This window comes from Chiloscyllium plagiosum, chromosome 19 (genome assembly GCF_004010195.1).
Source record: "Chiloscyllium plagiosum isolate BGI_BamShark_2017 chromosome 19, ASM401019v2, whole genome shotgun sequence".
Lineage (NCBI taxonomy): Eukaryota > Metazoa > Chordata > Chondrichthyes > Orectolobiformes > Hemiscylliidae > Chiloscyllium > Chiloscyllium plagiosum.
This window is the reverse complement of record NC_057728.1, coordinates 31,090,590-31,104,047: the sequence shown is the minus strand read 5'-3', so window position 1 is coordinate 31,104,047 and position 13,458 is coordinate 31,090,590. Positions and strand designations below refer to the sequence as shown.

At 36.9% G+C, this 13,458-nt stretch overlaps 1 protein-coding gene across 2 annotated transcripts in view; it reads right to left on the bottom strand.

The window, feature by feature from the left end:
- The window catches only part of LOC122559657 (coiled-coil domain-containing protein 91-like), a 193,117-nt gene that overhangs the window by 144,890 nt on the left and 34,769 nt on the right, over positions 1 to 13,458 (bottom strand). For both annotated transcript variants that reach the window (XM_043709495.1, XM_043709496.1), the window contains exon 6: positions 10,476 to 10,568. In XM_043709495.1, coding sequence (XP_043565430.1) covers positions 10,476 to 10,568 — 93 coding nt within the window. The remainder of the gene's footprint in view (positions 1 to 10,475; positions 10,569 to 13,458) is intronic.

The following is a 13,458-nucleotide window of genomic DNA, read 5'->3' as shown; positions in this document are numbered from 1 at the left end:
TCTAAAGAAGGAGGCCATCTGGTGTGTTCTGTGGTGGAACTGGTCCTCCTGGGAGCAGATACGGCGGAGGCGGAGGAATTGGGATTACGGGATGACATTTTTGCAAGAGATAGGGTGGGAAGAAGTGTATTCCAGGTAGCTGTGGGAGTCGGTGAGTTTGTAAAAAATGTCAGTGTCAAGTCGGTCATCACTAATGGAGATGGAGAGGTCCAGGAAGGGAGGGAGGTGTCAGAGATGGTCCAGGTAAATTTAAGGTCAGGGTGAAATGTGTTGGTGAAGTTGATGAATTGCTCAACCTCCACACGGAAGCACGAGGTGGCACCAATGCAGTCATCAATGTAGCGGAGGAAGAGGTGGGGAGTGGTGCCGGTGTAATTATGGAAGATCAACTGTTCTTGTTACAGTTGGAGGGGTTTCCAGTTTCCTACCTGTCCCATAATCTCCTGCATCAATCCAGTATCTGTCTAAATCAATATATATTCAATGAAAGCTCCCATTGCTGTCTGGGATACAGCATTCCAAAGATTAATAGCACTTTCAGAGAAAACGTGACTCATCATCTTCTGAAAATGGGAGACTCCTTATTTTGAAACTATACCGTCTTGTTCTACATTTCTCCACAAGGGAAAACATCTTCTCATTGTCTACGATGTCAAACCACCTCAATCATATTTTTCAACAGGAATACATCCATTCTTCTAAACACCAGTAGTATTGACCTAATCTGGTAAACCTTCCTTCAAAGGAAAACATTTTCATCCCAGGAATCAGGTTAGTGACCTCTGAACTGTTTCCAGTTGAAGTACATACCTCCTTAAATTTGAAAGCCAAAACTGCATGCAGTATTCTTACCTTTATTCTCACCCATTCTGGTGTACAGTTTTTGTAGCAAGATTTCTGATTTTGCCTTCTTAATTACTTGCTCTACCCGCATGCAAACTTCTTGAAATTCATGAGAGAACACAGGGGTCCCGTTGTATTGCAGATTACTATAGTCTCCCTCCATCCAAATAATATTCTGCTTTGTTATTTCTGTCAAAGTTGACAGCCTCACATTCTCCCATATATATTCCATTGCTAACCTTTTCCCACTCATTTAACCTATCTATATCTCTGTATCCTCCACACAACTTGTTTGCCTATCTATCTTTGTATTAGGATCCCAGCTGAAGTTATTATTGAACAAATCAGATCCTAAACTTAGATCTAGAGTACCAGATCATTTTGTTTTTGATTTTAACAAGGTAGCCTTTCACTGAAACACAAATACACAATGCTGCAGTTTTAATGCCAAAACAAAAATCACTCAAAAAGAAATCAAACTATTTGCATATCACACAAATTTGAAGCTTTCAAAACCCAAAGTAAACATTCTCATTAATTAGAAGAGCACAGCAAAGATAAATCCTCTATGGTTTAATTTAATTGTGCTTCATTCTCAATCTTGAGATTCTGATAACCTCTTCCTAGAGTCTTCTTACAACAATTTAGACTCTCAGCTTTAAATAAACCTTTGCTGTTTCCACCAAATATGTCCGATCCAGAATTTTCAAACTAGGTATGTTACACTGAGATAACCAATTGCTTACCAGCAACTCAGTCCAGCTTAAAACAAAAAAGCTCCCTTAAGGGAAAGAAAAGGGAAATATTGGCAGGGAGCTAGCTAGGTAAAATCAATCTAATAGTGATACTATGACCTCTTGGATCTCAAACCCATACTGTGCCTTAAAATGAAAACTTTTCCACCCAGGAACGGATAGCCGGATTGAAACAAAAAACAAATTGGCATTTTAATAGATTTTAAGATTGTCAATTTTCCTACGGTGCTTCACAGGACATTCAAAGTAAAAACCAAATCGAATAGACGAAGGTAGACTACCACTGCACACTAGAGTCTTCCTCTTCTGTGTAATTTATGTCAATTAACTGAGCAAGTATTTGAGGACAGAAGTAGATTTTTGAAGTTTATTTTAAATGTTCAATAAGATCGTTGTGACTTATGATTCACTACAATGCACTTTTTTTCTTTTAAACAAAATCTCGAGCAGTTGGCACTGCAGCAGCATTTATTAATATTTAAGAATGCAATGCACAATTACCCAGGTGAAAGCCAAGATAAATAAATTGATAATTATACTCTGGGACCTGAGGTTGTTCAGACTGTTGAGATGGAAAGCTCAAAGAACAGATAATTAAATAGAGTTAATTCTGAAAAAAGAAAATAAGTATTTATAGTTCTTCAGATGAATGATCTAAAGAACAAGGGGTAGAAATTGGTATGTGCTCTATCCATTTTTAATAATAATAATAGTAGTTGCTTGCCAGACTGTGAAACAAGAAGATGATAGGCCAAAGGTTTTCTTCTCATTTAAAATATTACAACAAAAATAGTAATGATGCATATGAAGATGCAAGGTTTATTAAGCTGATTTACCATTTGTCTCTGGTTACCCAACTAATATAACATAACTTTTCCACTCAGGAACTGACAGCAGAATTGAAACAAAAACAAAGTGGCATTTTAATAGATTTTAAGATTTGACAATTTTCCTAAGGTGCTTCACAGGACATCCAAAGTAAAACCAAATCAAATAGACGAAGGTAGACTACATTACCAGAGTCTTCCTCCTCTGTGTAACTTATGGCAATTAACTGAAACAAGTATTTGAGGACAGAAGTAAATTTTAAGTTTATTTTAAATGTTCAATAAGATAATTTGTGACTTATGATTCGCTACTTTTTTTTCTTTTAAACAAAATCTAGAGCAGTTGGCACTGCAGCAATATTTATTAATATTTAAGAATGCAATGTACAATTACCCAGGTGAAAGTCAAGATAAAGAAATTGATAATTATGTGCTGTATCCATTTTTAATAACAACAATAGTAGTTGCTTGCCAGACTGTGAAAGATGAAGATGAGAAGCCAAAAGTTTTCTTCTCATTTAAGATATAACAACAAAAATAGTAATGATGCATATGAAGATGCAAGGTTTATTGAGCTGATTTAGTAATAAATAATAACTAATATTCATCTTTCAATTAGATGGAAGTTAAAACTTTGAAATTTCAACCCCAAAGGATAAATAACATTTGAACTAGTCTTTGCTCATTGATTGATGTCAGATTTCAGCCACAAACTCTAATAACGTGAATAGAACACAGGAACATAGGAACTGGAATATACCTTCTGCCCATTCAGCCTACTCCACCATTTAACAAGATCATGGCTGATTGAACACTTCACTACCTTTTACTTACGAGCTTTAGTTTTGCTGGCAACCACCTGTGTGAGGAATCTTATCAAAGCCTTCTGATAATCCAAATATACCACATGCATTAACTCCCATGTATCAATTTTGATATTAATATCTTCAAAAAGAGCCAACAGGTTTGTCAGATTCAACTTTCCATTTGTAAATCCATACTGATTACGTCCAATCAGACCTTTATTTTCAATGTGTTCAATCATCATGTCCTTTATGATAGATTCTCGCACTTTCCCTATAACTGATACAAGACTATAATTCCCAGTTGTTTCTTTGCTCCTTTCCAAAATACCAAAGTGACAATTCTCAGCTTCCAATCTATAAAATCATTGCAGAATTGGTGGAATTTTGGAAGATGATTACCAATGTGTTGACTATAACCACTTCCTTCAACATTCTTAGGTGTAGATTGGATCCTGGGGACTTATCAACTTTCAGCCCTATGAATATCTCCAGTATAACCTTCTTACCAATACTAATTTACTTCAACCCCTTGTTTCCCCCTGGTCACTTTGATATCTAATGCTAAGATTTCCTGCAACTTCTTCAGGTGAAAACAGACTCAAAGTAGTCATTTTGCATCTCTGCTATTTCTCTATTCCCCATTAGAAATTTTCCAACTCTGATTTTAGCCAACCACTTCCTTTTTACATAAATTTAGAAGCTTTTACAGCCTATGTTTTTGATGGATTAAGTTTTTATTCTATTCTTCCTTTTCTCATCCTCCTTTACTATATTCTACAAACCGTCCAATCCTAAAGTAATTACTATTTCTGACCATTTTATTAGCCTTTTCTTTTAATTTTATATAATCCTAACTCCCCTCGACAGCTATGACTGATTGACCTTTTTTTGAGTTTTTGCACCTTGTAGGAAAGTATAGGTGTAGTAAGGCATGTAATAATTCTATAATGACTGTCCACTGTCGATGCACATTCATACCATTTAATAAGTTTTACCAATCGAGCTCAGCCATCTTGTACCTCGTGCTTTCATAAGCTCCCTTATTCAAATTTAATATTCTTGATCCAGATTGAAGTATTTTATTTTCAAACAATGTAAATTTTTGTGATATTGTGGTCAATCATCCCAGAAGTTATTTTACAAGAAGATAACTAATTAGTCTTTTTGCATTACATAATACTAGATCCAACAGTTTGCCCTCTCGTCAGCACTTCAAAATGTTGCTCTAGAAAACTATTCCTAAGACAATCCCAGAAGCTCATCATCCAGTTTACAGCTCAGTTTATCCAAACTATTAAAGATTGCAATAATCTCTTATCTTCTGATTTATATTCTGCCTCACACGACCATGACTACTCAGTGGCTAAGAAATAATTCCATACAATGTCTCCTGCTCCTTAACATGCGTAACTTGCACCTAAACAGATTCCATGTATTGTTCTTCTGATCCGAGACCATCTCTTACTAATTTTAGATCCATTATCTGTGCAACTCCAACTCCTTTCTCTTTGTGTCTATCTTTCCAAAATATCAAATATCCTAGTATATTCATTATCCTGTCCTGGACACCATGCAGCCATGTTTCTATAATGGCAATTTCACTACCATTTATCTTTACAGCATTACTTTTTAGAGGAGGACAATAACGAATTAGTGAAGGACAAAGATGAGAGAGAGCACCGTTGTTATGAGCGTAAGCTCTTCATCAGGAAGAGATTATGCTCAAAATGTCGACTCTCCTGCTCCTCAGATGCCGCCTGACCTGCTGTGCTTTTCCAGCGCCACATTTTTTGACTTTAATCTACAGTCCTCTCTTTCTTCTGATTATGGATTGCCATTATCTTGTTTCTCACTAGTTGATGGTTCCACTTATTCCAAACAATGCAAAAATAGAGATACTTTAAAGCATATGAAAAAACTCAAATACTACATATGTCCTAAAGATACAATACAAGCCTAAAAAGAATTCCATTGTCTGGACAGGAAGTGCAAAATAAAACATTAAGGGTGGTTCTTCATCTCAGCTATCAGACCTTAATTGAATGAAAAACCAGTACATGTCCTGAAAATGTGATAACACTATTTTTTAAAGAATCCACTGAGTACTGTCAAGAATTAATATCCATGCATGTCTGTCAATATTTTTGAACTTTTATGCCAATTTCTACTTAAGTTCATAATATATAGTCTGCCTCAAACTGAATAATATTATAACATTTCCATCTCACCAATCTCCATGTCATTCCATAAGTCAAGATGCAGCTAAATGACATGACTAAATCAGAAATAAAGAACAGAATGGCATATTTGGAATAAGATATGAAAAGCAATTTATCCTAAAACAAATCTCACCCACATCCTCAAAATTAAAAGATCAATTATTTGGGTGAACAGGTTTTTTTTCCAATCCAGCCAACATCTGCTGTGATGATGCTGCTCCTTTAACACGGTTATATTGTCCTTGGTTTTTTTTCCCCAAAAGGGGTTGCAAAATGCAGTGGTTCGGATTTGACGGGGATAGGGACCTTGCTAATGGCTAACAGATACTGCTTAAGGCAACGATCAGGGAATAACATTTTAAGGTTTTTTTCAAAAAACACTTGTACAATGAAAGGGCTGTTGACAAGTTCTCCCACTTCAGAGCTTTTTTTTTTGGTTTGGGTTTTAGCAAGCAGTCTGCTCAAAGTTGCTGGTCAAAGAAAGCTGCTGGGAAAAATAGTTCTCCGATTCAACAGATGTTTCTGGCTGACTCTCTCATTAACATCTCTCCTGTAAGAACCTGTGTTAGAACTTACCCTTTTTCTCATGCGGATGTTGCAGGAAATTAGAACAGCTCCTTTGTTAATTTGCGGGATATTGTGTCAGTTGGGTTTTCAAATAATTGTTATTCTAAATTCTGTTTTCTTTTGCTTGTGTTTCATTCAGTGATGTGTAAATAAATTGTTTTACTTGAAGCCATGTGGTTTGACCAGCTGTATCACTCCTGGAATATCCACCATACATCTGCCTAAAATAAAACGTGAGGTTCTGGGCTACCTTCCTGGAATGTTTTGAAGGGGGTCTGGCCTGGTCCATAACACTGCAAAAAACATTTTTATCATCTCAAACCAAAATTCAGCAACATAATTTTCCAGAGACTGGAATTTATAGAATTGTCAGGGAAGTCTTATATTTCTCCCCATCCATTTTGTACACTTCCATTTGCCATTGGAAACCACTCAGAACAAAAAAAACAAGGCTTCAAGTGTAAAATGTGATAGTGGCATTAGCAAGCCCTGAATTTTTGTGAAATTTTAATTTAGAGAACAATATTAATAACACTTCTTCAGATTAACATACGTAATCTTAATTTGAAAGTCAATGAGCAATAGTTATATGACTAGGAAAGAATAGGAACTTTAAAGAGATAATGAATTTCAGCACCAAGGGAGCTGGGTACAGGAGAGTATTTGGAATGGATTGTATTCATGAATCTTTTCTTGTATTGCACTATCATCCCTTTTGTTATTTAATTTCTGTGTTGCACCCTGTTATGGACGTTCCCTTTTGTGCTTTCCCTCCTGTCCCTTTCTATGTACTTGCTTCATGTCTGAAATGCAGCATTTTCCAGCATGAAGGATTAAGAAAGGGGAGGGAATTTCATGGTGGAATAATAAAAGTTGATTTCTTTTGGGACAATTTTGATGGTCCATAGGTGAATGACAGATTCACTGTAATATTGCAATCACACAGGTACACATTTTTAAGAAATCTAACACACCACTTCCACCATCTGCACCATGATAAAATACGTAATTTATCTATATATCAAATTTCTTTTAAATGTTTGAGGGGGGGAATTTTGGAGCTGATGGCCTTGGTAGTTGAAAGCATGGCCAGCAAAGTGGAGTAATTAAGATTAAGATGTTTATGAGGCTAGATCTCAAAAAGTGCAAACATCTCAAGTGCTGGGGGGATAGAGGAGATCAGAGACAGCCATTTTAAGAGCTTTTGAAATGATGTGCAAACAAGAATGAGAATTCTAAAATCTGGGTATCACTGAAATAGGAGCCAACTTACATTGACAAGCAGAGAAGGAATGGGCAAATGTGACTCCGTGCAAACAAAGACAAGAACAGCATAATGTTATACTAACACACAAGTCTATGTAGAAAGGAATGAGGTAGACAGCCAAAAGTGTAGTGGAATAGTTACTTGAGAGGTAATAAAGCAATAGATCTGGGTTTCAGCAAATGACCTGAGACAGAGTCAGTACCAGGCAAAGTTAGGTAAATGGAAATAGACAGCCTAAGTGACGGTGCGTATTTGGCTAGAGACTCTGTCAGCATGAAACATGACACCAAGGTGGCAAACAACCTGGTTTATCCTCAAACAGCTGCCAGGGAGAAAGGTGGAGTCAGTGCATTGGGCCGAAAGACAATTACTTCAGTCTTCCCAATAGTTATGAAGTAATAATGTAATTATCAATAACCAGACTAGCCAGATTGGGGCCATTGATATTAGTACATTCCCAATTGAGCAAGTTACTTCTTTTAAGGGAGACCTTTCTGCTTGATGCTGCAAAGTCATGCACAAAGTTCTAATGTTGCCAATTTACTTGAAAATCTACTAATTGAAGAAAATTGCAAATATTTCAGGCAGGAAGTTTCTGTGTTTTCTATGAAGTTTTCATTTTTCACTGAAATGGGAACAAATCTGCAAAACCTGGCCCTCTGATTTAAGGCGAAGTTTGGTATGTATTAGGGAGAAAGGAATATTAATGGGGTAAGATCAAGTAAACAGAATAGTGAAGGAACTCCAGTGGTCTGACAGCATCTGTGGAGAAAAAAAAAGTTCATATTTCAAGTCCAGAATGCCTCTGCTTTAGAACTTAGAAGATGGGTGGAGCTTTATGTGGAGCTTCAATAATTGGTGTGGACTTGTAGGGCTGACTGGCCTGTTTCTATCTAATAAAGTTTGCCTTATAATTGTTAAGCATGGTTTGTAAAAGCTCAGGATCATAACTTCTTAATGAATATCTATGGAATTGATTGACATTGCTACTACCACCATGGGAAATGGTGATGTCATTATAATGTCACCTGACTAGTCATCCGGAAGGCCATGCTAATAACCTGGGTACTTGGCAGCTAGTAGAATTTGAATTAAATGTATAAATCTTGAAAATAAAACTAGCCTCAAAAATGGCAACCAAAAAAATCATAGATTTGTTACAAAAACTCACGTCATTCACTACTATCCTTTCAGGAAGGAAATCTGTTATTCTTTCCAGCTTTTGCTTCCATGGGACTCCAGACCTACAATTTGGGGATTCCTAACTGGCCTATGGGACTTAGGAATTGACAACAGATTCTGACCTTGCCAGTGACACATTCATCTATGAAACAAAGTAAAGGAGTAACAGCTAAATGTGCATTCCAGGATCATCCGTGAGAAACATATCTGAAGTGCACTCTAAGCATCCTTTCAATCTGTAAATTCTAACATAAATATTTAAAGTGTAACATCTTTCAAACACCACAGTTTCTTGCCTAACTTTTTTTTCCTCACACATCCGTACTTGACCCTCAAAGCTTAGATGCTGATTCATGGAACATGTGACTTTTTAAAAAGCATATCAGTTTTGATTCGACTAAGAATTTAGGGAATTTTGAGGAGGGTCTTGGATTCAAGCCATAATTTTTGGTTCAAAATTGGCAAATGCCGTGGAAGCATATTTATATAACCATTTATCCTACTTGTAGGAGCTGCTACTGAAGTTAAAGTGGATAAACAGGAGAATTCATACTGATATTACTTGTTAAAAGAAGTTAAAAATCACAACACCAGGTTATAGTCCAACAGGTTTAACTGGATGCACACTAGCTTTCGAAGCGACGCTCCTTCATCAGGTGTCTCCACTACCACCTGATGAAGGAGCGTCACTCCAAAAGCTAGTGTGCTTCCAATTAAACCTGTTGGACTATAACCTGGTGTTGTGTGATTTTTAACTTTGTACACCCCAGTCCAATACCGGCATCTCCAAATCATTGTTAAAAGAAATATTTTAACTAAAGTAATAAAATCCATCAACTACCAACTGGCCAAGTTTGTTAGGAAAGGAGCTCTTTCTAAACAGAAGGGGAAAGCAATGGTTTATCACCTCTCAAATCTTCTGTTGTTTAATGATTCCATGAAAAGACAAAGGAAAGCGATTACAGAAGACAAGTCCAGTTGAAAAGCTAACAGAAACACATGCACAATAGGCAGACAGACCTCTGTGCCAAATTTTCTATCATTCAATGTTTTATTGTACTAGTTTGCTTAAAGCCTGAGGAGTAAGTGTTGGCTATTACATTCTAGAAAATATGCTTAAAAACCTTCCTCTACTAAATCAAGGTAATCATTTGTATACTTTGCGATGTTGCAGTAATTTACTGATGTACTATTGAGATCTTCCAATCCCTTCTCAATATTTTGCCACAATTGCAATGAATTTAATCAATAAATCATTATTTATGTAAAATGTTTAAACATTATTCCTAGTTACATTTTCATATTTATTTAAAATCAATCATAGGCTGAGGCAATTGCTTATTTTTCGTATACATATGTGCAATAGTTTTCACCATCATAGTTTAGGACTTTAACTGCTTTACAAATTTTCAAAGACAAGATTAACAGATTTTCTGTTTTCAGCTAGCATATTATTCAGTCAATAGAAACAATAATGATAACGAGGAAGCTATTTAGCATTATTCTTGAATGCATGGATTGCAGGTACAAGGAAACAACACAACCTTTGAAATTGAGAAGTACAGCAGCACACAAAATAATGTACAATTGTCCAAAAAAAAAATCAGTAGGCCAATCTTCTTGGATACTTCAGTACTGGACAATCATTGCTTTTGATTAGTATTCTCAGTTACCAGTTGGTCAATGTTTCGACAACTTAATGATGCCAACTCCTGAGATTTAGTTTATGATCACATTCTGTTTCTCCCACCCCCCTCCCGCACTGAAAAAATCTTCCTGTCAACTCCATTGAAAGTGGCTGGAATCTCATGGAGACGGGACTTCACAAGAACAAAAATACAATCTGAAACTGTGCCATTAAGCTGCCTCAGTTGCATATTTTTAACCCTAACAGCACTGTGACTTCTATCATTTTAATTTCAAAGTCAACTTTTTTGCACCAAAGAGGTCCAGTACTTAGCAACATTTCCATATGATCACATTGAGGTATTCATATATTTATTCATTACCTGAATCTGATTGTAGCAGTCTTCATATGAAATTTGCTCTGTTTCTTTTTCTTGCAGATGTTCCTCTAACTTTGAATACGTCTCAAACATTTCCTGCAATTCATTAAAGTAGCTTTAGAAGAATTCCACAATCAAGAACATACAATAGTTTGCCACATAAATAGGACACAAAATCAACTCGTAAAAAGTAGCTAACCTACATTATTTACCATCTTAAAATCACGTAAGATCAAGTCAGTGACAAAATGAGCTAGATTCATACCTTTTCTGTCTTCCTTTATTATGGTATTTTTGGTGATAAATCCAGGTTAACATAATGAAATAGCCTAGTATGAGTGCTGTATATGCCATTTGCCAGTGTATTTTCATCCAGATATAAAGTGCTGGCATGAGGCAAGTTGGCATTAAATATCCACACACATCTTTACTGCTAACTGTTTTTCAATTTTTAAACACTAACTTTTGACAATTGGAGCATCTAGATCAGTTATGTGGCATCAGGATAATTTGAATGTGCATAAGCCAGATCAACACTGTTCTCTTGGAGAAGGTCATAGTGAACTGCCAAATGTACTGACTTTTTTGAAAGAAGTGTAAGTTTCTTCCTAAATATCAACACTTGTCAATCGCAAAATCATTGGCTTAATCTGATCTGAGCTGAAAATGTGTTGCTGGAAAAGCGCAGCAGGTCAGGCGGCATCCAAGGAGCAGGAGAATCGACATTTCGGGCATGAGCCCTTCTTCAGGAATCATTCCTGAAGATGGGCTCATGCCCGAAACGTCAATTCTCCTGCTCCTTGGATGCTGCCTGACCTGCTGCGCTTTTCCAGCAACACATTTTCAGCTCTGATCTCCAGGACCTGCAGTCCTCACTTTCTCCGACTTAATCTGATCTGAAACACATTCAATGCCGACTTATTTTGCAAGCAGTCAACAAATTCAAATAGTGTTTGTGTCCAACCATAGTAAGTGAGCAAACCTACCAAAATACTCATGAGGGAATACAAATTCTGGATATGACTACACCTGATGCAGATTGACAAGTAACTTGATGTTAATGTTGTCTACATTTGCATTCTCACTACTAGCTGAACTGGAGAAAAAATAAATTTGTAGTCGAGGTGGAAAGAAGTTGAGGTCTTTATGCTCATGTCATTAATGATTATGAATAATGGTAATGTTATGGCTATTATGATTAGGCAAAGTAATGTACATGGTTACTTGGAGTGATACAAAGAACAAAAAATCGGTAACTCAGCCCTTCAAGTCTGCTCTGCCATTCAGTAAGACCTGATCCGATTTTATCCTCAACTCCATATTCCTGCAGAATTATAATAAATCTTTCATCTCCCTGGTAATCAAGAATCTATCTACCTTTACCTTAAAAATATTGAAAGAGTCTGGATTAACTGCTCTTTGAAAGGAATCCATAGACACTCAACCCTTTGAGAGAATTTCTTTTCATCGGTCTTAAATGGCATCCTCTTATTTTTAAACTGTGAATCCCTAGTTCAAGATTCTCCCACATGAAGGAGCAGTCAAGTCCCCTCAGGATCTCATGTTTCAATTAAGGCACCTCTGACTCTAAACATGAGAGGATTAAGGCCTAGCCTGTCCAGTCTTTCCTCATAAAGCAATCTGCTCATTCTAGACATTAGTCCTGTAAACCTGCTCTGAACTGGTTCCAATACATTAACATCCTTTCATAAGGAGTGACCAGCATTCCAGATGCGATCTTATTGAAGCCCTGTATAACTGAAGTATGATGTCCCTACTCTAGAATTCAATTCCCCATGCAATAAATCATGATTCTTTCCGCTTTCCTGATTACTGATAGCACTAGCCATTCATGCACTAGCTCACTCAGAGCTCTCTGCATCTCAGAATTTTGTAGCTTCTTACCATTTAGACAACATATTTTTCTTTAATTTTTCTGCCAAAATGGACAACGTCACACTTTCCCATATTTTACTCCATTTGCCAGATCTTTGCACACAGTCTTACCTTATCCAAATCCCTTTGTAAGCTCATTATGTCATCTTCACAACCCACTTTCATACCTATTCTTTGTCATTAGCAAATTTAGCTACAATACTTTTGGTTCCTTCACCCAAATCATGAAAAAGTTGAAGCCCCAACATTGATCCCTGTGACACACCACTCATGATATCCAACCTGAAAAAGACCCATTTATATTTATACTTCCCTCCCTGTTAGCCAACCAACCAACATGCCAACATGTTACCCCATACACCATGAGCTGTTATTTTTCACAATAACCTTTGACGTGGCACCTTATCAAGAGCTTTTTGGAAATCGGAGGACAATACATCCAGTGGTTTCGCTGTAATAACAAACAAGTTACTTCTTCAATGGACTCCAAAAAAATTAGTTAAACATGATTTCCCTTTGGCAAAACCATATTTACTGTACCTGGATTGACTGCCTCCCACTTGTGTATTTTTTGAGCAAAATAGAATGTATCTGTAAATATAATTCTGCAAAGACAAATTCACCTCAAACTGTGTGCGTTTGCGTGCAGAGGAGAGAGTGAGTGAGTGCACTTGCGCGCATGCATGTGAGAGAGCGTGTGTTTGTATGTGTGCAAGTGTAATGAGTATAAGCCTGTGAGAGGATGCATGTGAGGGGTGAATGTGCGCGTAAATGAGAGACAGACAGAGACACAGAGAGAGAGAGACACAGAGAGAGAGACAGAGAGAGAGAGAGACACAGAGAGAGAGACAGAGAGAGACACACACACACACACACACACACACAGAGCGAGACAAACAGACACAGAGAGACAGAGACACACACACACACAGACACATAGAGAGAGAGAGACAGAGACGCACTTTGAGTGCGAGCAGCAGCTAAGGTAAGACAGTTTGTTTTAAAATTACTTACCGGTAGCGGGCAGCTGTGTTTTTTTCTCTCTTCACAGAAAGAGCAGGAGCAGCAGGGGGAAGTGACGAAGACCAGA